Source organism: Phodopus roborovskii, unplaced genomic scaffold (assembly GCF_943737965.1).
Source record: "Phodopus roborovskii unplaced genomic scaffold, PHOROB, whole genome shotgun sequence".
Taxonomy (NCBI): domain Eukaryota; kingdom Metazoa; phylum Chordata; class Mammalia; order Rodentia; family Cricetidae; genus Phodopus; species Phodopus roborovskii.
This window is the reverse complement of record NW_026126599.1, coordinates 6,891,286-6,916,060: the sequence shown is the minus strand read 5'-3', so window position 1 is coordinate 6,916,060 and position 24,775 is coordinate 6,891,286. Positions and strand designations below refer to the sequence as shown.

General features: G+C 45.9%; 1 protein-coding gene across 4 annotated transcripts in view; it reads left to right on the top strand.

Annotated features, from left to right (window-relative positions):
- The window catches only part of Smurf1 (SMAD specific E3 ubiquitin protein ligase 1), an 85,310-nt gene that overhangs the window by 38,445 nt on the left and 22,090 nt on the right, over positions 1–24,775 (top strand). For all 4 annotated transcript variants that reach the window (XM_051205457.1, XM_051205456.1, XM_051205455.1 and 1 more), the window contains exons 2-5: positions 20,993–21,031; positions 22,439–22,547; positions 24,296–24,429; positions 24,587–24,652. In XM_051205457.1, the coding sequence (XP_051061414.1) occupies positions 20,993–21,031; positions 22,439–22,547; positions 24,296–24,429; positions 24,587–24,652 (348 nt within the window). The remainder of the gene's footprint in view (positions 1–20,992; positions 21,032–22,438; positions 22,548–24,295; positions 24,430–24,586; positions 24,653–24,775) is intronic.

Below are 24,775 nucleotides of genomic sequence, written 5' to 3'. Positions count from 1 at the left end.
GAGCCATCTCTCTAGCCTCACCCCTTTGAATTTTATGTAGTAAGACTCAGTGTCCTATGATTAGATACTGTAGGAGTGCTGCTGCTCATCGATCCGGCTGGGCTCAGGGCATATGTTGTAGCCAGCCTCTGTGGGTGACCCCATGCTGGTAAACTCTTAAAACTTCCCACAGCATTGTCTGTGCCTCCTGGTTTGCTGCCTAGTGACACCTGGCGTCAGTGGTTCCCCATAATCGAGGCCTGATGGTCATTTGTATTTGAAAGCCATCCACTGTTATGCAGATCCCTGGTTCAAGGGAGGGCTGCTGTCTGAACACTGCCTACCCCCCTATTCCCCCCATCCCCAGGACTGTCCTTTTGACTCTGTAGTTAGAGGACCACAGCCCTTGTTCCAAAGGCTCTAAAATGGCACTGGTCAGTAAGTTACACTGAGCTGGTGTGAACCTCAGGGTTTTCTCTAGGGTCATGTACTGCTGCTATCTGAGCCTAGTATGTTTTTTTGAGATGAGGTCTCATGTGGTCCAGGCTAGCCTCTTAACTTGTTGGGTAGCCATGAATGTCTGGAGCCTCCTGTCTCCACTTCAGGAGTGTTGGGATTCCGGGTATGCAACACCATGCTTGGTTTATGTGCTGCTGGGGATCAGGCTGAAGGCTTTGTGCCTGCTAGGCAAGCACTCCACTGACTGAGCTAAGTATCTAGCCCTGCAGAGAGGAAATTTTGGCAGTGCTTGAGTTATACATGGGTGGGGTTTGGGCAGCCAGTGCTCAGTGAGCTGTCCACATGGTATCAAGGCCCATCCTGAAGATAGGATTCATAGTGAGGCCAAGTTAGAAAAGGCTTGCTTTTTCCTCCCATCCATCCATCCATCCATCCATCCATCCATCCATCCATCCATCCCATTGTACAGTGCTGGGAATCAAACCTAGGACTTGGTGTATGCAAGAAGGTCTCTGATGCTGAGCTACATCCACCCCCCCAGTCCATGCCTGAGATTTTCACTGAACTCTCAGCATTACTTAGGGCGTTGGAAAGCTCACGGTTGATACCATGGGCACCAGTCAGTCGAACCTGTGCTTGTGTGCGTTTCACAGGATGTGTTGGACCCTGCTTTGTACTCCTTAGATTCCCTGATATGTTAATACTCCAGTGTTCTTAGACTCAGTAGGGAGCTAAAGTTGTAGTTGGTGATTATCTGTGGAATGACTTAAAAATTAAGCTGATTTATACCACCCTGAGGTTTTTGAGTTTCGATGGTATTTCCATTTAATAGGAGCCTTTCTCTTATGGTAGAGAAATTATTCATTGTTTCTGTTGTTTCCTGTCTTAAAAAGGTGTTATTTATGAAGTTTTAGTTGAGTTCTCAGTGAATTTCTAATATTTTGAGTTTGCATCCCTGAAATATTTAAGACTATTGTCAGGCAAGAGTGAGTTTAAGAACAATTCACACTGAGTGGTAGCAGCACACACCTTTAATTACAGCACTCAGGAGGCAGAGGCAGGCAAATCTCTGAGTTCAAGGCCAGCATGGCCTACAGAGTGAGTTCCAGGGCAGTCTTTAAAAAACCAAAAAGCAAATAAACAAAAATAATACAAATAAGTAAAGGAACAACTCACATGACTCCCATCTTTTAATTGCTTATAGTTGTGTTGATTTTTGTGTATAAATTTCAGTTGAGCTGTTCATGATGAGTTATGGGGTTTTGTGTTGTGTGTGTTTGAAATGAGAACAAAGATGTTTGAAATGTGTAACAAAGATGATCTTTATCCTCTGCCTCTACTCCCTGAGTGTTGGGATTACAGGTGTGCGGCACACCCAGCCTATAGTGGCAGTGGGGATAGAATTCTGGGCTCTGTTCCTGAAGGCAGGCAGGTTCGATACCAGAGGAGCCACATCTCCAGCTCCTGAAGTTTTTTGTTGTAGCAAATTTGTTTATAATCACCTCATAATTGAAAACTTGGCTTCTTATCTCAATTCAGCCCAGGGTATGTAGTTTTCTCTGTCATGAGTAACAGGGATGGAGAGTTGTCTGAGCTGTGAAGAGCACTTGCTCCTCTTCCAGACGCGCTTATTCAGTGCCCCAGCACCCACCCATGTTGGGTGGCTCACAACCTCCTGAGATTTCAACTGCAAGGGATTCCATGCCCTCTTCTTGACTCCATGTGCTCTTGAGGACATGTATGCACACTCAACATGCACATATGCACATAAATAATAGAAAGAGTAAAAATTAGTAAAAGCTGTATAGAAAGGTATTCAGTGTATGCATTTTAGAGTAGGCCAGTTTTTCTGGCCAGGTTCCTTAAGTGAATGCTGTCATATGAGCAGAGTGGAATCATGAACTTAACTTGGTACACAGTAACTTCTGTGTGAAAATTTTAGTCATGAAACCGCAGAATTGCTTAGGATTTGAGTACTATCTTTAGAAGACTCCGGCACTCTCAGGAATTTATTGTCATTATGGGGGCACTGGCTTTGTTGCATTTTGTTGACATCTTGGCACTAAACTCCCAGGTAAGACTCCACACATCACTATGGTGGTAATTACTTGGCATGTTCTCACTTGATTTCTGTAACTAAAGCTGGAAACAGCGGGCGAGGGGCTCTGACATGGGAGGAGAGTGAAGCCAACGCTTACCCACAGAGCCGAGCTTGAAGGCAGCTTTTAATTAGATTGATTCATAATTCACTTTGGGGGAGCATTTCCTAAATATGATGGTTTCAGGAACACTAAAGCTGCTCATACACCCTGGAAGGAGTGGGCAGAGAGTAGCAGTGTGTTCGGAGTGTGCAACTGCGTTCTCCCCGTCATTCCCTGTAGGTTGATTGGGGATGCTCTGTCTACAGCCTCCTGCCTGTGTCATGCTTGTTCCTGCCCACATCTGCATTTCCAGCCCTCTCTCTATGTGTCACGTGGGTAATGTGGTGTACCAGGGTGGAGAGTGTCACCAGAGCCTGTGTATATTACCTGATGGGAATAAAACCAGTTCTGACAGACACTGAGGGGGGGGGGAGGGAGAGGAGGTCAGTTCTCATATTCACAATACTTAGAATCCACACGACCTCCCTGAGGACAGTGAATGTGTGAGCACCAAGCCCAAGCTCCCGGAAGAATGCAGAACTCTTTTCCTGCCAGACCCCATCACCAGCTGCCTAATACAGAACTTAGTTTAGTGGACACTGCTTCTGTTGATTTGTGATGGCTTAACTCTGGGCTAACTGCTCAGTTACGTAGGTCTAGACAAAACTCTGTGTCTGGTAGACAAGCATCCATCAAGCCACATCTGAAGTCCCTAACCTTTTACTTTAGCAGGGTTAGATATATTCAGTTTGCAGTTGGAGACTTGGTCTCTCATCTCAGTTCAAGTTAGGCTGGGTTTGTTTTGTTTTGTTTCTCCCCCCCCCCCCCCATTGAAGTATGTGTCTAGGGGCTAGAGAGGGCTGCTCAGTGGTTAAGAATGCTTCCTGCTCTTACAGAGGACCCACATAGCCACTAACATCCATCACTTTAAAAAAGAAAAACATGTCAAGGGGCTGGAGAGATGGCCCAGCCTTGCCATCCATGCTTGGAAACACTACCTAGTACTTCAGTATGATGTTCAGGGATTGTTTTAAATATTGACAGAACAAGAACTTGCACAGACTTGACTAGGCAGATTGTGGAGTACCTTGGCTTGTTTATGGTGTTGAGTCTCCTAGGGTGGCACCTCCTCATCAGACCTCAGCCAGGAACACACAAGGTCTGTAGTATTTGGGACACTCTACAGTTCTGAATGTAGTAGCAACACTCTCATAATGCAGGCGGGAAGATTAAGGTTCAGAGAAGTTGAGTAATTTCCTTCATGGCACCCATCTGATAAAGTGCCCAAGTGTGAAAGTATTTTCCAAACCCTCACCTGTCTATTGGCCTGGTGTAGCAGAGAGAGATTCCGTATAGCCTGGGGGTTTGCGTAGTTGAGTTTGGAGCACCACACACAGGGCAGAGGGACTTTATGACACATGGCTGGAGATTAAGCCCAGTGGCAAAGACAGAAACCCCTGATTTAGTCTGGGGTCTGTCATTCTGGGGAGCCTCAAAAGAGTTAGAGATGGTGGGGACAGCTAGGAAAGGAAGCTGGCAGGGCATGGGCTGTATTTGAAGGAAGCTGTGACTTTGAGCCTCCTTGGGCCACCTTCCTAGCTGTCCGTACCTCAAGTTGCAAAGACCAGTCCTTATTAGCCTGGGTGGCTTCTGCCCATGGTAAGTCCTGAGTCTGCTAGAACCCTCGTTCCTGTAGACAGCTGACATGGGGTTGAGGGCCTGTTGGATTTTTCACATCTGAGACAGACTCTTTCTGTTTGCTCTGCCTGTGTCACCCTGGTGGGTTCTGGTTCATTCCAGAGAGATCTTTTCCTGGTATGGTTTCCAACATTGGCTGGCTGGGGTTTGCCATCCTAATTCCTGCATAGCCCTAACTCTCTGGATGTGTGAGGCCTCAAGAAGTTGCTCAGCTCCCCTTTCCCTCCCAGTGTTCTCACATGGACATTCTGAGCCTGGCAAAACTGACCTGTGGGAGTCCAGATTCTCAGGGAGACCCCTGCAAGTTTTCGCTCATTTCCTTTCCAGTATCCTGCCAATGCTTTCCAGTAGATGCCAGCCGAGAAATGCTTCCTGGGCTGCCTGTGGTTCACTGTATTGTACTTACATCTGGTCCAAGTTTAGTGGGTACACATTGTATGAACTATTCCAAATTGTGTGTGTTTCAAATTATGTACAGAAATGAATAAGTACCCAAAAGTTGGTGCAATATTTTGGGAATTGTTTCCTTTAGATTCTTGGGGTTTACATACAAACGCCTAAAATGCCCAAATAGTAAATATTTTATGCTCAGTAGCCATATGGCCCCTAATGCAACTACACAATTCTGATGTTGTAGCCATAGATACCAAGCAAGCCCATGAGTGTGACTGGGGCCAGGGAAACTCTATGTTTAAAACCAGGCACAGTTTGCCAATGGGAGCATAGATCAGAGCTGTTGGGAACCTCTATAGGGTTGAACTCTTGCAGAGACCAGCATGTAAGTAGCAGAGGCATGTAATGGCAGAAAGGTATTTCCTATGAACTTGGAGAAAAGAATCCTAATAACAAAATATTGAAGTCATTGGGCATTGTTTTTTTTTTTTTTCCTTTAAGGTTTACTTTTATTAACTTTTAAATTGTGTGTCTGTATGTGCATGTGAGAGCAGGTACCTGCTGAGTCCAGGCAGAAGAGGGAATTGGACACCCCGGAATTACCAGTAGTTGTGGAACATTAGTGAATGTTACCTTTCTCTTTTCTGTTGTCCTTCGGTCCATCCGTCTGTCCATCCATCCGTAAGTGCACATATACAGACACATACACCTTTAGTTTTTTTGTTGTTGTTTTGTTTTTTAAATTTTAGGCAAGGTCTGACTCAGTAGCCCAGGCTGGCCTGGATCCTGCTGTGATCCTCCCGCTCAGTACTGGAGTTAAAACCACAAAGCACCACTCCCAGCTCTCTGATGCTTCCAGACTGTAGTTGACCTCTGAAACCTCGGGAAACAAGACCTCAGAGGAGGAGGGGAGATGAGTGTATTTGGCATTTTAGAACGGAGAGCAGAGTGTGTTTTGACCCCCCTCCTGCCCCGATGTCATGCTTGTTCCCCTTTCTTGGTCTCTGTCCCTGTGGTGGACTGGGGAGGGGATTGTTTGGGTCAGCAGTTTATGTGTCAGGAAAGAGTCTCCCCTCCACCCCCAGCAATATACCTCAGCCTTCCTCTGCTGTAGGGAGGGGCGGATCTGGAGTTTTTCAGCCTGGACCAACCTGTTTGACCAGTGATTACTTGGTTTTCAGTAGTAGAAGCCCCACTTTTTAGAGAGGCTCTGTGCGTGCAGCGATAAGATTAAAGATTTACATAGTTGACTTTGCAGAAATGCTCGCCTTGGGTCACAGAGGGAAACAGGCCTTTGCTGGAGTTACCTGGTGTGTGTTCTTTGTTCACTTCCCCTTGACTGGTCCTGCCAGGAAAGCTTTTAATGGCTTCAGAAAAAACCCTCTAATCAGTTGTATCTTACCTGTCTTTTTTTTTTTTTTAATTGCTAACTACATTTATTTTTATTGTGGTGGTCGGGGGAGGGCACGTGCCTGCTGCAGCATGCACGCAAAGGTCAGAAGACAACTTTCAGGAGTTGGTTCTCACCTTCCACCCAGTGGGTCTGAGACTCAAAGTCATCAGGCTTGGTGGCAAGTGTCTTCTTTTCACTGAGACATCTTTTGGTCTTTTGCTTTATTTTTCTGAGGGGTTGCTGAGGATTGAACTCCAGTCATTAGTATGCTGAACAAGAGCTTTCCCTGGAGCTACACTGAAGCCTCATCAGCTAGATTTCTGAGACTCTGTAACCCTGTAACACATTTACCTGAGTGTGCAAGAAATGGGTAGGCGAGTCCCGGGATCCACCTACCGTGTCTGATTTCTGTCTGTCCCTGAACCACCCACCCCTGCAAATAGCCTGTCTCACTTCCACAAAAACAACCCCCCAAACCAAAGCAAACTTCCCAGTTCCATTGTGACACGCTTACCACAGACCTTCGTTTTGTCTTGAGACAGATCTCATATAGTACAGGCTGGCCTTGAATTCCTGGTTCTTGTCCATCTCCTGAGTGTTGGGATTTTGGGTGGGGACCACCACACCCAGGGGCCAGGCTTTATGTATACTAAGCTGAGCTGTAGCCCCAGCCCAGGTTCTTCTGAATTCTTGCCATCTGCCTGAGCTCATTTTGAAATTTCGTCCACTTGTCAGGGTTCCTTGTCTTAGATAGACCCATGCCTGCTGAAGATTCTGCTTCAATGTAGTTAAAAATGTGGTTGGAGAGTTGCATAGGTGACTAATAAAGACATAGGAACATTATAGGCCATAAAGGACACTGGTGGGAAGGGAGGCTTGAGTAGCTCCAGGGACAAGGTCTGGACAGTGGAGGAGGAGGAAGCTAAACAGAGGAGCATGTCAGAGGGCTGTCTGACAGTTCTGGGGACCTGGAGGTATGCACACAGGAGTGTGTTTGGATGTGTGTACGTGCATACACAGTGTGTGTAGGTATGTAGGCACCTACATATGTCAGTACATGCAGGTGTGCGCACCTGGCAGTCTGCCCTAGGGAAGGAGGCTTAGGGATGATGGGTGCTGAGTGCTAAGCAAGCGTTTAGACTCAATTTACAATATTATGGTTTTTTAATTTACATTGTTTTGTGGGTGGTCTTAATTCTAGCTGTTCGGGATTCTGTATAGTGAAGTGCTTTATTCACTTCTCCAACAAACCATTATTTCATGTTGAAAATGAATTGGAGCAAAGGGGTTCCAGTGCCTGTTGTGGCAGTTTAGACCCCAAGAACCAAGGGGCTGAGCAGCACAGGCCTGACCCAGAGCTGTTACAATAGTGGATTGAGGGCATAGGTGCAGCTACCTAAAACCATCTGCAGTGCTCAGTCATTGCAGTGCTTAGAAGAAGCGATCCTTCTGGTGGTAATTTCCAAGCCACTGCTCTATTAGCTTTGTTTGTTTTTAAGGCAGGGACTCTTGTGGTCGAGGTTGCTCTGGAACTCAGTGTAGATTAGGATGACCTGGAACTCCTGATTCTTCCCCCTCCACCTCCTGGTGCTAGGAGATAGTGGTGCACTGTCAAACCTGGTTTGTGTGGTGGTGTGGACTGAAGCCAGGGTTTTGTCCCTGCTGTGGCTCCAGGCCTGTGTCTGAATTTGTACTGAAATAGTAGACCATTAGCTTGTCCACTTGAAGTCAGCTTCACACCTTGAAGTTGTTTCAGTATTTTTTTTTTTTTTTTTTTTTTTTTTTTTTTTTTAGGAGTCTTTAAGAAAAAAGTCTTTTTAGTTAATGTGTCTGGGGAAAAGGAACCTTGGAACTGGAGTTACAGGCAGTAGTGAGCTGCCCATTGTGGGAGCAGGGAACCGAACCTGGATCCTCTACAGGAGAAGCCAGTGCTCTTAACCTCTGAGCTATCTCTCCAGCCCCCAATTCAGGCTTTTGAATATATTTGGAGCCCTCTTCTGTTCACTTTTGTGTACCCATTGGTAAGCCACCAATCTACTTCATATGTTCTTAGGTTTTGCTTGCTTTTTGGGGTAGTTCCTCTGAGTGGAATTATGCAATCTGTCTGCTGCTTCTGTCTTTTCATAGTTTGCACATGGAAGGGGCATCCATGTTTTTGTGTAAATTTGCCCTATTAGTATCCCCCCACCTTTTAAAGACGGGATAACATGGACTAATGATCCTCCTACCTAAACCTCCTAAGTGCTGGGATTACAACTGTACACCATCCCACGACATGTGGCATATCCCTTCTTTTTGGAGCTGAGTAATATTCTGTGATGGATTTGCCACATGCAATTTCTGCCTAATCACATGATGGGCATGTAGATGGTTTCTGTTTCCCTATCTTCCACTTAATTTTATGAACCCCAAACTGAGAGGTTCAGGGTGCTCATGAAGACTCCAGGGTTGCATCCCCAGAACCAATGTAAAAAACCAGTGTGCAGCACCTCAACCCCAGTGCTGTGAGGTGGGAGGCGGAGACAGACAGGTCCCTGGAAGCTGGTGGCAGCTAGGCTTGTGTGTGTGGCAAAGTTCCAGGCTAGTGGGAGACTGTTTGAAATAGTAGGTGGGAGGCCCCTGGGACTCACGCTCAGGATTGTTTCTGACCTCCGAGTATATGCTGAGTGTATGCGTCTGCAGGCCTGTGTAAACACACAGAGGAAAAGCACAGTTGGCCCCAGAGACCAGGAGGCCCTTGAGGGTCTTAACCTTGAACTGTAAGGGAAGCAGTTTTTGTCAATGTTGAAGAATAGTTCATTATACATGAAAGGGATAGTTTGAATCATTTCTCAAAACTTCAGGTCATTTATTTAGTGGGTGGGCTATTTATCTGTCAATCTGAAATGTTACTTGATCAACATTCCATTTAATATTTGGCCAAGCATGCAACAGAGGCTCGCTCTCCTCTCCCTGTGGTTTAATATTCTAGTCAATTACTTTGAATCTTCTTAATAGACTGACTCAACAGAAGCTAGTTTCTGAGTAAGACCTAGCATGGCAGCACTTGCTTATAATCTCCAGAGCTCAGGAGTGGAGGCAGGGGGACCAGGAGTTCAAGGTCATCTTCAGAGTTTGTGGCCAGCCTGGGCTATGCTAGACTCTTTGGGGACCAGAGGGACCCCTTAGCGTGTGAAGACCTGAGTGGGTGCCTGGGCATGGGCACTTAGGCCCATGGCAGCCTTCCCTTCTGGTCCATGTGTGACTGCAAGAGAGTTTATGCTGAAAATGTCCACCATGGCTCTCTCCCCCCCAGACTGTGCCCCTGCAGAGACTTCCTACTGAGATTAGCTGTGTATACTTACCCTGCCTCCTTGTCTTTGTAGTAATGCTACCTTCTTGTTCAGCTGTTTGTACAATCAAAACCTTCTAGCCAACTCACTGAGCTTCCGGGTGCTGCAGTCTCTTCATCAGAGAGCCCAGTCCACTCGATCACTCGATCCCTCTGTGTGTGTGTGTGTGTGTGTGTGTGTGTGTGTGTGTGTGTGTGTGTGTGTGTGTGTGTCTGTCTGTCTGTCTCTCTCTCTCTGCCTGCCTGCTGTCCTAGCCTGGTCCAAGTCCCTGGAGCCATACCAAGGATGAGCCAAGACTCAGCCTGGAAAACTAGAAAGTATGGAGTGAGTCTCCAGTGTTGTCTCTTCACCCACATTGGCTCAACAGTCCTGTGGAGGTGAACGCAGAGCGTAGAGTGCTGAGTACTTCTGCTCCTTCTTGGTTGGTGACATTTTAATTGAGATATAAATACCAATGCCATATAATGTCACCTTTTAGTGTACATATCAGAGGTTTTTAGTATATACCAAAGCCACCACCATAGTCACTTATACAGCATTTCCCTAGCCCCAAAGGAGACACACCTGCTACCCTCAACTCCCACTGTCCTCCTTCCTCTTCCTGGCCCTAAGAAGTCTTACTATTTATAAAAGTTCACCGGGCTGTGGTGGTGCACACCTTTATTCCCAGCACTTGGGAGGCAGGTGGATCTCTGTGAGTTCAAGGCCAGCCTGGTCTATAGAGTGAATACCAGGACAGGTTCCAAAGCTACACAGAACCCCCCCCCAAAAAAAAAAAAAAAAAAAAAAGTTATTCTTTGGCTTTTTCCTTTCTTTTAATTAGTTAGTTAGTTAGATTTTTGAGGCAGGGTTTCTATTTGTAGCTTTAGAATCCATCCTGAAACACGCTCTGTAGACCAGGCTGGCCTCAAACGCAGAGATTTCCCCCTGCCTCTGCCTCTGCCTCCTGAGTGTTAGGATTAAAGGCGTGCACCACTGCTGCCCAATTTACCTTTATCTTTTTAAAAGACTTTAATAGTGTGCATGCCTGTGTGTCTGTATGTGGGTGTGTACACATTAGTGTAGGTGCCGGGGAGGGCAGCGGCTTGAGAGCTGCCTGACCTGGGTGCTGGGAACCAACCTCTCACCCTCTGTAAGAGCAGTACTCTTTGCCCCAGCCCCTGGCTTCGGGCTTCATAGATATTATTTGCGATTTCTTTTTTTCTCAAGCTTACTGGAATAAATTTATTCTTTTTGTTTTACCTAATCTTAAAAATACGTTTTCCACATGCCTTTAGTCCCAGCACTGGGGAGGCAGAGACAGGCAGATCTCTGCGAGTTCCAGGCCAGCTTGGTCTACATAGTTTCAGGAAAGGCTCTAAAGCTACAGAGAAACCCTGTCCTTAAGAAACAAACAAACAAACAAACAAACAAAAATAAATAAATACTGTTAGGTTACATCTTTACTTATTTTGTGTGTTGGCTGTGCTGTGTGCCGAGGCCTGGCTGTGGTGGCCAGAGGATGGCATGGAGTGTGTTCTGGCCTTGCACTGTGTGCATCCCAGATCCTGAGCTCAGGATGCCAGGCTTGGTAGTAGTTGCTTTTACCTGCTGAGCCATCTGGTCAGCTGCTAGCTTACTTCTTTTGTTTGTTTTTTGAGACAGGGTAGCTGTAGCTCTGGGTGTCTTGGAACTCTGAACCCAATTCAGAGAGATCTGTCTGCCTCTACCTTCTGAGTTGTGAGATTAAGGCTACTGAGCCTGTCCAGCCTTTCCTTTTAGATAAGGATCTGGTCCCTGGTTTGATATAGTCTTCCCTTCCTTCCTTCCTTCCTTCCTTCCTTCCTTCCTTCCTTCCTTCCTTCCTTCCTTCCTTAATCAGTGTGGATTGTTTGTCAGCTTTTTATGGGTTTGTTGTTCTGTACTTGGAAGGTTTACTTCATCTGTTTACAATCTTTGGGTTTATTTTGTTTGGTTATTTGTTTGAGACAGTGTCTTATAGCCCAGGCTGGCCATAAGCTCACGGTTCTCGTCTTTCAACCTCCTGGATGCTGGTATTATAGGTATACACCAACGCCCACACTCCATCCCCTGGCTTTGGATAGACTTTTTTTTCTTTCTTTTTCTATTTTTTTCATATGTGTAGGCTTGATATCTTGCATTTGTTTGTGTGTGTGTGTGTCCGTGTCCATCCATCCATCTGTTCGTCCATCCGTCTGTCCGTCCACATGAGTGCACAGGCACGTGGAAGTCCAAGGTTGATGTCTGGAATTAACCTCTATCCTTTCTGCCTCATTCATTGAGGGAGGGTCTATGAATCAAGCCCAGGACTCACTTAGGTGGCCTCTTTGCTTTAGGGAGCCCTCCCTGTCCTTTGCCTTCTGAGGCAGGGATTGCAGGCTGGCATGACCACCAAGCATTTCTGCCACTTCTGGAGATCTGAACTCTGATCCTTAGAGCCACCTCCCCGGCTCCCTTGCTGGTTTCTACCAAATAAAATTTGCGTCTGCAATTGAGGTAGGATTTTGTTACTGTATTCCTTTTCTTTTTAACCCAAGAGCTGCTGTAAAACTTTGAAAATCTCCTGATGTTCGGGTTGGTTATAGCTGAAGGAGTTGGTGTTTTTCTTCTGTGCCGTGACTGCTGTGGGAGAGTTCGGTTCCTAGTTTTACATTCACTCTACAGCTGGGACTTCCTGTCTCTCGGTCAGGTGCATGAGAAGCAGGAGGAAGTGTTCTGTTGATGCACTCTCCTTCAGTCACACAGGACTCTATCCTGTGTCCCACACCGGCCCTCCTAGGCCCTCCTAGGCCCTCTTCTAACCCACAGGGGCATGCTAGGAGTGTTGCGTGTGAGTGTAGCTCTGGAATGTATGGAGGATCTCTGGCCTGCTGCTCTCATTATACAGTGAGGTGGCAGATGGACGGCAGCACACGGGCAGCCTGGCAGCCTCCACCTCCGCATCTAGGCCCCAATTCAGTAGGAAGTGAGACTGAGGGTACCAGCATGCTCACACACCTCCCCTGTGCTCTTCTTACTCTGCTTGACTTTTTAAACGAGAAAAGGCACCGCAGTTAGCAGGGCAAGCAAGTGGACATTGTCAGCTCCTGTACAGACTATTTTGTGAATCAGTTTTTGAAAAAGTATATATTGCGAATCAGTTTTGAAAGAGGACAGGCTTGGGTGCTCTGGGTTGCTTTGCTCTTACTGACTTGAACCTTATCCTCCTTTCCGTTGCTTTGTTCTCCTTTGTGTATTTATGCACCAACCTGGAGCAATGCTGCCTTCAGCCTTTTGAGTTGGCTGAGGGTGAGAGTCATAAATGGCATATTAATAACCTGAGCAGAGACTGCGGAGGCTGGGAAAGCGCAGCATTGGCACCTGGGTAAGAAGCTGACAAGAGCTCCAGCTCCTGGCCCTTCCCCTCTCTTACAAAGTCACCAATATTTTAATTGAAAAGCAAGAGTTTTTTTCCTCCCATATTTTTCATATGGTCATTTTGAGGAATTATAGCCTCAAAGTAAGAAAACCATGCTGCATTACTTAATGTCATTCCCGACTTTTTTTTTTTTTTTTTTTTAAACATTCTCATGTAGCCCAGGCTACATGAATTTGCTATCTAGCTGAGGTTAACCTTGAACTGCCAATACTTCTACTGGGATTGTAGCTGTGTACCCTTGTGTCCAGGTGTGGGTTTTTGCTTTTGAGAGGAGGTCTCACTATGTAGAACAGGCTGGCCTCCAGTGTACAGAAAACAACTAGCCTCTGCCTTCTGAATGCTGGAATTAAAACTGTGCCCCACACTATTGCATGTGTGCCTGTACTTGCTGAGGTGTGCATGTGGAGGCCTGGAGGATTGAACTCGTGTCATCAGGCTTGGTGGCAGGTGCCTTTATTCTGAGCCTTTTTTTTTTTTTTTTTTTTTTTGATGCAGTGTCTCTTGTAGCCCAGGCTAGATTTAAATTCATGTCACCAAGGATGAACTTCTCTCTCTCTCTCTCTCTCTCTCTCTCTCTCTCTCTCTCTCTCTCTCTCTCTCTCTCTCTTGGACACAGAGTTTCTTTGTGTAACAGCCCAGGCTGTCCTGGAACTCTCTCTATAGACCAGGCTGACCTCAAACTTCTAATACTCCCTGTTACTATCTTATGTAGGAATTGCAAGTGTGTGCCTCCATGCTTGGTTTATGCACTGTTAAGGACTCATTGCATCATACAGTACTGTAGTGTATAGTAGCCATCATGGAGGAGCAATTTTTTATGATAATTTTTTAATTTAAATTTGAAACAAGCTTGTTTTACATGTCAATACCAGTTCCCTCCCCTCCTTCCCTGTCCCCCTCCCAACATCCATCCCATCCTCTTTCTGCTCCCCAGGGAGGGTAAGGCCTTCCATGGGAGTCTTCAAAGTCTGTTATATCATTTGAAGCAGGGCCTAGGCCCTCCCCCATGTGTCTAGGCTGAGAGAGTATCCCTTTGTGTGGAATGGGCTCCCAAAGTCCATTCGTACACTAGGGATAAATACTGATCCACTACCAGAGGCCCCATAGACTGCCCAGTCCTCCTAACTAACACCCACATTCAGGGAATCTGGGTCTTATGATTCCCCTTGTTCAGGACAGCAGTTTCATGAGTTTCTCCAGCCTGGTCTTGATCCTTTTGCTCATCACTCTTACCTGTCTGCAACCGGATTCCAAGAGTTCAGCTCAGTGTTCAGCTGTGGCTCCTTTTGTGTGCATTGTGCACCAAGGTTCTTCTAGGTGGTTCCTAGGCCTTGTCTTTTATTTGTTGTGCTATGACCCTCAAACCATACTGTGAACATAGCATATATGCATACTTCATACGTGCATTTCCTCTTACTGTGTGCCACAGGGTGGAGCTGATGACTCATCATCAGCTAGAAGAAAATTTTGAAGGATCTTCTCATTCTGTCTTTGGCCACATTGATTTGAACTCTTTAATGCTGTAGCACATTGTTCCGTTCTGATTACTCATTGTTTAGGGCAACAGCAAGAGTGAGTGACCTGTTGTGACTGTGGCTTTCACTCATAGAATAGATCACAGACTCTCTCTCTCTCTCTCTCTCTCTCTCTCTCTCTCTCTCTCTCTCTCTCTCACACACACACACACACACACACACACACACACACACACAATTACTGTGCTTGTGGATGTTAGAGGACAACAGGTAAGAATGGGTTTTTCCTTTTACCTTGTGGGTCCTGGGGATCAAATTCTGGTCCTTAAGGTTGGTGGCTTTATCTGTTGAGCCAGTGCTGCTCAGTCATTGGCGCTGCTGGGACATCTTGATCGGTGGCTTTGATCTGAGCTGCTATTTTCTTGTCTACTATGATGTATACCCCTGACTTCCACTCTGGTTTGAAGGTAGTAATTCTGCAGTGTGTGAGATCGCCCTGAGTGCCAAGGTGCCCAAACCTCTGCAGGAAAAGGGGGTAGAGGAATTTGTTCCCGAAGGTGGTGGGCTTTCGGGATTTTCTGTAGTGGGATAGTTCTCTGGCACTGACCACGCCCATTGGGGGGTGGAGCCATGGGCGGAGTGACCTGTGGAAGGAGGTCAGAGGGGGCCAGGAAAGGCGCTCTCTTTCTGGCGTGACTCGGACAGGAGAGGATCGGATTGAATTTCCTGGTGTTCATCTGTCTAGGTTGTAAGTTATTTCTCCCTGAATAAACATCTATTCGGCCTATTTGTTTATCCTGATCCTTATTTACCGCGATAATTTTCCTGGCATGTGTGTGCTTACACGGAGTGTCACCTTGCAGAGCCTCATCCCTCTCCACATGCATCCTCTTGGCTTCTGTGTGTGAATTTATTAATGTAGTACTTGGGCTAGTGAGATGGGACAGTAACTGAGAGAGAATTCTAACAGTCTGGTTCTTGCTGATAATTTATGTACCCCCTTCCTCCCCCCATTTGTTTTTTTTTTGTCTGGTCTGATGTCATTAGAGACTAATGTACTTTAGACTTTATCTGTGAAGTCAGCCAGCCTCCCCCTTCACTCTGGGCATTTACCACTTTGTTTGAAGCAGCTTCATCAAAGGAGGCATGTCTTAGGTGCACCAACAGTCCTCAGGAGCCAGGGATGTTGGCACATGCCTGTGGTCCTGTGCACTCTGGAGGCTAGGGGCTTCAAGTTTTAGGCCAGCTTGGGCTAGAAATATGTCGTTTAACAAACAAGAGTGCGGTCATGAGGTTTGGATTAAAGAGAGAGTCTTCTCCCTGATAACCCTGGGATAGTTTCAGGGGGTGGAATTAGTTTGATTATCTTGTAGGGTGGTGATCAGGTCCATCTTGTCTGTTGAGAGACAGCTGGGGTTAAAGCTCTGTGATTTGCTGGAAGATTTAGCTTTATACTGTACAACCTTAGAGGCTAGTCCAAGGCTGAGAAGTCAGTTTTAAGCAGTTGTAAAAGTAAAAAACAAAAGGCGGAGAGTGATCTTAGTTTGCCTTGCTTAAAAATCCAGCCCTTGGGACCTGGCAAGGACAAGCAGCTTTGTGTTTGTTCCTGCCACTGTCCACAGCACTCCCATCAGACCTTGGTGTGTGGTCCACCTCCAGTACTCTTGGTTAAATGTGAAAACGCCTTGATGCTCAGAACCCACAGCTCTTCCTAACTATGGCTTATTAAGCTGTTTAGGGGGACACACACTCTTGCCCCCAGATCTCCCATCAAGGTTTCACATATCCTAGGCTAGCTTCCAGTTTCCACAGATCGGGGACATGGACCTTGAACTTCTGGTGCTTTTCTTCCTTCTCCAAAGTGCTGGCATTTCAGGCACGCGTCACACCTGGCCTATGTGATGCTGAGGATGCAACCCGGGCCTTCATGGATGCTGGGCAAGCATTCCAGCAGACAGACCCCCCCAGCCCGACTGAGCGGTTTAGGCTCGTGAGCCTTAGTTTTCTGTGATCAATTAGGTGACTACAGAGTAGTAACTGTCTTGTGGAACTCTGACAGTGGGTAGACATGTTGCATGGACAGTGCCTGCCATGAGCAGCTAGTGCATGGTATTTGTGGTGACTAGCTCCACTGAAGGGAAGTAGATTGTATTTTTAAATTCTCACATAACAGGATGTGCCAACAGCCCAGCACATTCCATTGATAGATTTCATTGAGTACTTCTGGCGGGGGCATGGATGGGTCAAATGGTTGTCTGGGAGACAGTCTGTTCCCCAGGGTGGTTTTGGAAGCACCTGCTTTGCCAACTGCTCATTAGCTCCTGGTTGTAGAATTACCCTGAGCTTTTTAGGAGATAGGAGACAGCTAATGGTGGGGGATGAGGTATTCTTGGGTTTAATAAGCACTGTCCTTCATGTGGCATTTGAATTAGTGACACTGGGAAGAAGAAAAACAAATTACATGGAGACAGCATTCAACAGCTAACTGACCTCTGAATACTTTTAGGTTATAGTATTTAGTCAGAACTTTCTCTGACAAAACACAAGTTTTTATCCCTCTAGTCCAAGGTAAGAACTTTTTTTTTCCTTTCCTATAAATGCCCTGGTTTTGCTGACACATTTGCAAAGCACCCTGTTGAAACTCAATGGGAGATTGAGAGACAGGACCTGGGATGGTATTAGTTACTTAGTTTCTTTTCTATTGCTGTGACAAAATACTATGACCAAGGCAATTTATCAAAGAAAACATTTCATTTAGGGCTCACAGTTCCAGGGTTTAGAGTTCACAATCATCATGGCTGGGAACATGGCGGCAGGGAGGCAGGCATGGCGCTGGAGAAGTAGCCCAGAGCTTACATCTGATCCACAAACACATAGCAGGGGTGGTGGTGGGGTAATCTTTTCCAAATGGTTCAACCAACTGTAGACCAAGCATTCAAATGTGTGGGCTTATGGGGGCCATTCTCATTCAAACTGCCATGAATGGGAATTGCCCTGTTGAGATGGGCTCTGAGTATTGCGGTTAAATAAGGATCAGGATAAACAAATAGGCCAAATAGATGTTTCTTCAGGGAGAAATAACTTACAACCTAGACAGATGAACACCAGGAAATTCCACCCGATGCTCTCCTGTCCGAGTCCCGGCGCTTCCTCCGACCTCCTTCCACAGGTCACTTCCGCCCATGGCTCTACCCCCCAATGGGCGTGGTCAGTGCCACAGAAGGGCTATCTCACTACATCTGAGTGAGAGTGTTTCATCTTACAAAGCTATGGGGTACAGTCAGCCATGCTTGGAAGAAACGAGAGAGAAAAACAGGAGCTCTGCAAATTGCTTCTGTGAAGACAACTTCTTTTCCCAGGAAGGGGCCATCCTGTTTCAGGAGTCAGATTCAGGGGCTTAAAAAAGCAACTTTTGGGGGTTGGTGTATAGCTCAGTAATAGGGTGCCTGCCTAGAATTCCTAGGGAGGGTCTGGGTGTGGCTCAGATGGCTTGTCTGCCATGCACAGGCCTTGGGTTCCATCCTCAGTAAACTTTAGAAACCCCACAGCCAGTTAGGGGTTTTCTTAGAATTTAGAGTCCTGACAGATCCTGGGAGAACATCCCTGAAGGTGTAAAAATGGCTCTGTCCATTCATTCATGAGACCTTTAAATATTTATTTATTTATTTATTTATTTATTCAGCTTTTTCAAGACAGGGTTTCTCCATGTAGCTCTGTCAGTCCTGGAACTTGCTTTGTAGACCAAACTGACCTCAAACTCAGAGATCCTCCGGCCTCTGCCTCCCCAGTGCTATCACCACCCCTCAAGACTTTCTTAAAATAAAAGTTCCAAGCATCTTTGGGGTTTTATTGCATTCTATTGATGCATACTTTCTTTCCCCGCCACTGTTGCAGCAGAAACTATAGGGCATTCTTTTATAAATACCAAACTCTTGTCACTAATGCTGGCTTAAGAAATAGCAGCTTGCTGGGCGGCGGTGGTGTATACCTTTAATCCCAGTATTTGGGAGGCAGAGACGGAAGGATCTGTGTGAGTTCAAGACCAGTCTGATCTTCAAGAGCTAGTTCCAGGACAGGCTCCAAAACTACACAGAGAAACCCTGTCTTGAGAAAACAAAATCAAAAATAAAAAAAGAAAGTGAGAAAGGAAGGAAGATAGGAAGGAAGGAAAATAGGAAGGAGGGAGGGAGAGAGGGCCAGAGTGGGCTCTGTAGTGAAACTCTATCCCCATAACAAAACAAAATTTAAAGTTACAGCAACAGTTTCTAGAAGGTGAGAATCGGAAACTAGTAAATACTGATGCAAGTTTGTGCCTTGCTCTCAGCTTCTGGTGCTGATGGTGTGTGTGTTCTCTCGACACCTCTCCCTATTTTATACCCTTGGGGAACACGGGGTAATTACCTTTATTGTGGCCACAGCTTGGAATGTGCTTAGGAAACCATGGGATGCAAGAGTTGGGTAAGCCCTGTCTGGTGGTGCTGGGAATAGTGATCCCAGCACTTGGGAGGTAGAAGCCTCAAGATCTGGAGTCCAAAGTCATCCCCAGCTACATAACTGGGTCAAGGCTAGCTTAGACTACCCAAGACAAGCCTCAAGGAAGACCAAAACAGAGAGCTGAGATGGGAAGAACTGCACAGTAGTTTGCTCTGGAAAACAAGCTGAGTTTTCCATTAATTTCTTTCTTGACCAGTTCTCATATAGCCCAAGCTGGTTTCTATCTAATTACATAGGATGACCTTGAACCCTGATCCCTCTACCTCTAGTGCTGGCATTACAGGCCTGGATGGACTTATGCAGTGCTAGAGATCAAACTCAGGGCGTCATGCCTGCCAGGCAAGCACTCTGCCACCTGAGCCCCAGCCCCAGCTTGAGTAAATGTCTCTTTCTCGTTGCTGTGTCCCCAGAGCCCCAATGTGATTAGTACATAAGTGGATTTTTTGTTGTTGTTGTTGTTTGTTTTTAAGGGGCAGGGCCAGGTGTGGTGGTGAACATATTTAGTTTCAGCACTCAGGATGAAAAGGCTGGAGGATCTCTGTGAATTGGAGGCCAGCTTGGTCTACAGGGTGACTTCCAGGTCAACTGGAGCTATATCATGGCCCTGTGGTAAAGGTGGCCTCTCTGTGTACAGCGGCTTTTTGCATTGTAGGAAGAGTGGGTATCCATTATCTCATATCCCTCCTATGGAGGCAGGAGGACCAAGAGAGGATAGAGATTGCAAGTTAGCAGCCATCATTTTAGCAGGAGAAATTCTGTTTCTTTAAGGTAGACTCGGTGGCCCTCAGTGACCTGTACACAAACTGAGGCAAGGCTTTCTTTACACTAACATTACCAACATCCATCTTATGATGTAACCAGATGCCACTGGAATGAGCTCTAAATGAAAACATCAGTAGCTCTGTAAAAATGAATGATGATCCTTATTTTTGAAAAGTGAGGTCAGAATTACTCCATTCAGAAGTCATGGGACTCCAGTGTCTCAGAAACTGGGGCCCAGCCTTGGTGAATAATGTTGGAGGCTGGTGAGGCAGAGTTGGAGTGTACTAGGTTCAGAGTTTTGAAATAGAAAGCCATTGTAGCATGTTTATTTATTGCTAAGATCTTACATAGCTCAGGCTGGCCTTGAACTCATTGTGTAGCTGAGCTAATCCCAGATGCTGGGATTTTAGGTATGCATATCTGCACCTGGTTTAGGTAGTTGCTGGGATCAAACCCAGGGCTTTAAGTGTGGAGTGAGTTCATGCTTGCTCATGTCTCCCTAGGAAAAGTTAACACAGTGCCAGCCTTCAGCTACCATACAGCTATGATTCCAGTCATCAGAAATGTTCAGAATTAGGCAGATCATCAGAGCCAAGAAACAGACCAGCTGTTGCCTCAGGCCGAAGAGTTTGAGGCGACAGAGGTGACATTAATAGAACAGCACTTCTTTGGGGACAGTAGAAAAGTTTGAAAATTGATTCTGGTGAAAGCTGTTAACCCAGTAAATGCAGGAAACTATTAGGTTATATGGCTTTCCTGGAACTTGCTGTGTAGACCAGGCTGGCTTTGAACTCTGAGATTCCCCTGCCCCTGCCCCCTGAGTACTAGGATTAAAGACATGGGCTTGGCTCCTGTACAATCTTCTTAACATGCAACCTGTTACTTTTTCCGCAACACTCTACTAATAGCTCAGTATTTTCTACTAGTATCCTGTTTCCTAGTCTCCAGTGTACCAAAGTTTATGTTTGCAAAAGTGCAGAATGTGTGCCTAGTAGGTGCAGAACCCTGGGTTCCATCTCCAAACAGGCATGAGCGCGCGAGCGCGCATGCGCGCGCGCACACACACACACACACACACACACACACACAGTATTACTTATCACAATACCTAGAATGCATAGCTCCTTTTGTTGTTAGCAGCTCTGAGGTAAATGCATTAGGTCTTTTAAAAAAATTGGTGTTTATATGGCTTTGAAACATACCAGTAATTCCATCTCTGTGTTTATGCATTTAATGTTTTAAGCTTAAATTACAGCATTTAAATTTGTTGATCCCCTGACTTGAGGAAAGATACTTATAGATAGTTGCTAGGGATGTGTATCTAATGTGACACTGACTTTGAGAGATTGCTGGCACATTAGCTGGTGATTTTCCCCTCCCATTGCAAATACTGAGTATAGTGGGAGTCTACTCTGTCAGTATTAACCCCAGTGTTTGTTTGCTTTCAGTGTTATGTGCCAAGAACCTTGCAAAGAAAGACTTCTTCAGTAAGTACCACTCAGCTTTGCTCTTCTATAATATGATTTAATAGATTTCTAAAAATTAAATTTTACATGTACATGTGCACATATGAGTGCGTACGTGCGTGCGTGCGTGCGTGCGTGCGTGCGTGCGTGCGTGCGTGCGTGCGTGCGTGTGTTCCCCACAGCATGCATGTGGAGGTCAGAGGACAACTTGAAGGAGTCCATTCTCTCCTTTCACCATGCTGGTACTGGGGATTGGATTTAGATCTTGTTGGCCCCCGACACTAAATTTTTTAAAAAGCACTGGGTGTAGTCTTCTCAAAGCCTAGGAATCTAGAGCTTGACAAACACCTCCCAGCTGCACACGACATTCATCTCATCCTGCATCCCAGCTATACCCACGTCCCCTGCTTCCTGACCTGGGAGTCCGGTCGGGAAGACCTTGCCCTCTGCTGGGTGGGGTAGTACTCTGCAGACAAGGCATTTATGATGTAGGTGGCTCGACTAAAACTGCCAGTCCATTTAAAAATGCGTGTAATGGGAGGGATTGTAAAGTAGCAGGGGCTGTGCCCCCGAGTGTGCCTTATCTCAGTGAAGTCAGCACCCACAGCCTGAAAACTCCCACTCTCAGTCCCTGGGGACTAGTGTTTAAGTGGCACCATCCACATTTTCAGGACAAGGAAACTTCATTCACATGGCCAAGAAACTCCAAAGTGGTGGCTCAGAGAGCAGTCTCTTTCCAAATCCTCCTGCCTTACCACTTGTCTAAGGTTATAAACCTGTTGTTTGCATATGCTAGCATCTAGAGACTCGCCCAATTATGTCTTGGGGACTCCATGATGCCACAGCTAATACAGGCAGAAAAGACCAACAAACAAAATTTCTGGGGAGCATGACTGTTTAGAAATGTACTTATCATAGATCCTGTTCCTATATGGAGTTAGTCCCTTTAAGATCATCAGAGGGGCTTGCTGCAGAGATGGATGGCTCGCTATGTGTGTGTGTCTCAGCACCCTTATGGGCAGCTTACCACCTGCAACTCTAGCTCCAGGAGATCCGACAGTTCTAGCCCTTGCAGTACACACATACATATACATATACATATACATATACATATACATATACATATACATATACATAGGCACATACACATAACTACAAGGAGTTTTTAAAATGTAAAGCTCAGCAGAGATGGACATTTGAATTTGGGCCTGTTTTCCTGCTTTTCTTAGAACCCAGGTGAGAAGGTATGTTGTCTCTGAACTCTTTCTGCTAACGGAGACCAACCTTCAAAAAGTGACTAGTGAGGAGTGACATGGGCAGTGCCTTTATCCTGAGGGGTGAACTTGCCAGTCCCTCTGTAGGGAGGATACACTATGCTCCCAGGTAGACTGTCATCTCATCTGGGTATGTCTGCTCTCTGTCCCTCAGGACTCCCTGACCCCTTTGCCAAGATTGTTGTGGATGGCTCTGGGCAGTGCCACTCAACCGACACTGTGAAAAACACCTTGGACCCAAAGTGGAACCAGCATTATGACCTGTGAGTCAACTTCCCATGAGGCTCTGGGGCTTGAGGAAAGCAGGCATGAAGCTTTGAAGAGACATACTGAAGAAAGAAAAAAGATGGCTGACTTTTTAACTGATGACCAAAGGGCTGGCCAAGTGAACTCATATTACCAGCTTTGCAGTTACTGCCCTGGGATGCTCTTGGCATTTGTTCTCATAGATTTTTATGGTTGGGCTCTTAATAGAGTGATGCTGTGCTCCTTGAACATTTCAACTTCTTAGCTGTTTCAACAGAAAAACAAACAAGCAAGCAAACAAAAAAGAGCTATGATTCATGTCTAAGTGTGCTGTATTTTTTCAGTGAAACGTAATTTCAGTGAAATGTAAATTGTAGTTTTATTTAAAAAGTATATTAGTATAACCACGTATTTCTGTTATTATTATTTTTTTTAATGTTGACTTTTTGGGTACTTATTTTTTCTTCACAACCCATTGTACAGTTTTATATATTCATTCCAAATTTAGGATCCTATTTTTATAGGAACCCACGTCCCTGCATAGTGATTAGTAACACAGACTGCACTGTGTGTGCATATGTGGGTGGGGGTTTTTAGCAGTAGTTACAGTTTGTGATTCTCTTCACATGGCTTGGAATGTGGTTGCCATTTGTCTTGATAGCTCTCTCTGAGGACATGCCCTAGGATTGAGTAGGGTTATTATCTTGGTATATGGTTCGTGTACCTTCGTGTACTTTGGATGGATTTTGTGGAATTGTAAGGAATCTCTTGTAAACTTATATTCTCTGCTAAGCCTGGGTCAATGCCCCCCAGAAGTACTAGAGTGTAGTCTACTTCTTTATAAGATCCTATCCTGTGCTGGGCCTGGGGTACCAGCCTGGAGTCCTGGAGGCTGAGGCAGGAGCATTTGGAGTTGAAGGCCTGCATAGTTTACAGAGCCAGTTCAGTCTCGCTGTTACATGGGGAGATGTAAGCACATACAAAGCAAGGTAACAGCTCCTTCAGACTTGGTGAGTTGATAAGTGCACCCGGGGTGACTTACAGGAGGGAGGGTGACGGGTGACTTAGAGGAGCAGCTGCAGTACCAGAAGCCTACCCCAGCACCAGTGATGCCCCCCCCCCCCAGAAGCTGGGCCCTGTTTTTCTCTGTAGGACTCATAGGCAGCTTAGCATCCTGGTCTCATTTCTTCAGCAGTCTATAACTTGTAAGCCTGGGAAGCCCACCCCTCCACCCCCTTGTGAATCTGGTAAGTTTCAGGATTTCCCGAGACTTGTGAGTTTTCTGTGTTTTACTGAGATTCCTTTAGGATTTTCTGAGTTTAAATAAGTCTCCCTTTGGTGTAGAATATTTTACTTCCAAGGAAACTGTTTCACAGCACCAGCCTGGGCAACTTAGACTCCATCTCAAAATAAAAAGTTTTGTTTTGTTTTGTTTAAATCAGGGAGGGATGGGATTGGGCATATGGCTAAGGAAGAACACTTGCCAGTGAAGGGTGCTAGAGTGCTTGCTTTGGCCTGTGGGAGGCCCTTGGTTCCATCTCAGGTGCAATAAACAAATGAATAAAGGAAATGCTAATTTAAAATGCTTATTATGACTTGGTTACCTGCACTCAAAGCTTGTGCATCTGGTTGGAATCTTTATCCCATGCCTAGTGAGACACAGACACTCAACAGGCACTCCATGGAGTCTAAGTCAACCAGATGCATGTGAATGAGGCTGTCATAGTTCCAGAGTGTATCTGAGCGAATTCATGTGCTCTCGCAGGTATGTTGGGAAAACCGACTCTATAACCATCAGTGTGTGGAACCACAAGAAGATCCACAAGAAACAGGGCGCTGGCTTCCTGGGCTGTGTGCGGCTGCTCTCCAATGCCATCAGCAGATTGAAAGACACTGGCTGTAAGAACCAAATGCTCTTCCACCTCTCAGTGCAGCTGGAGAAAGCTAGGAGGCATCTCTTTCTTTCTTTGTTTTGTTTTGAATGCTGAATACAGAATTCCTGCCTTCCTCCCTAGTTAACCTTCCCTGGGTTAAGTTTTGAATTGTTTGTTTGCAGACCAGCGTTTGGATCTATGCAAACTAAATCCCTCAGATACTGATGCGGTTCGTGGCCAAATAGTGGGTAAGAATTTTCTCATCTGCATAAAGGGCTCTTTGACGGAACCCAACCCACCGTCCTGTCCTGCTCCTGGTACTGATGGGGCCAGGCTTCCAGGGCAGACCACATCCGGGCCATCTCTCCAGA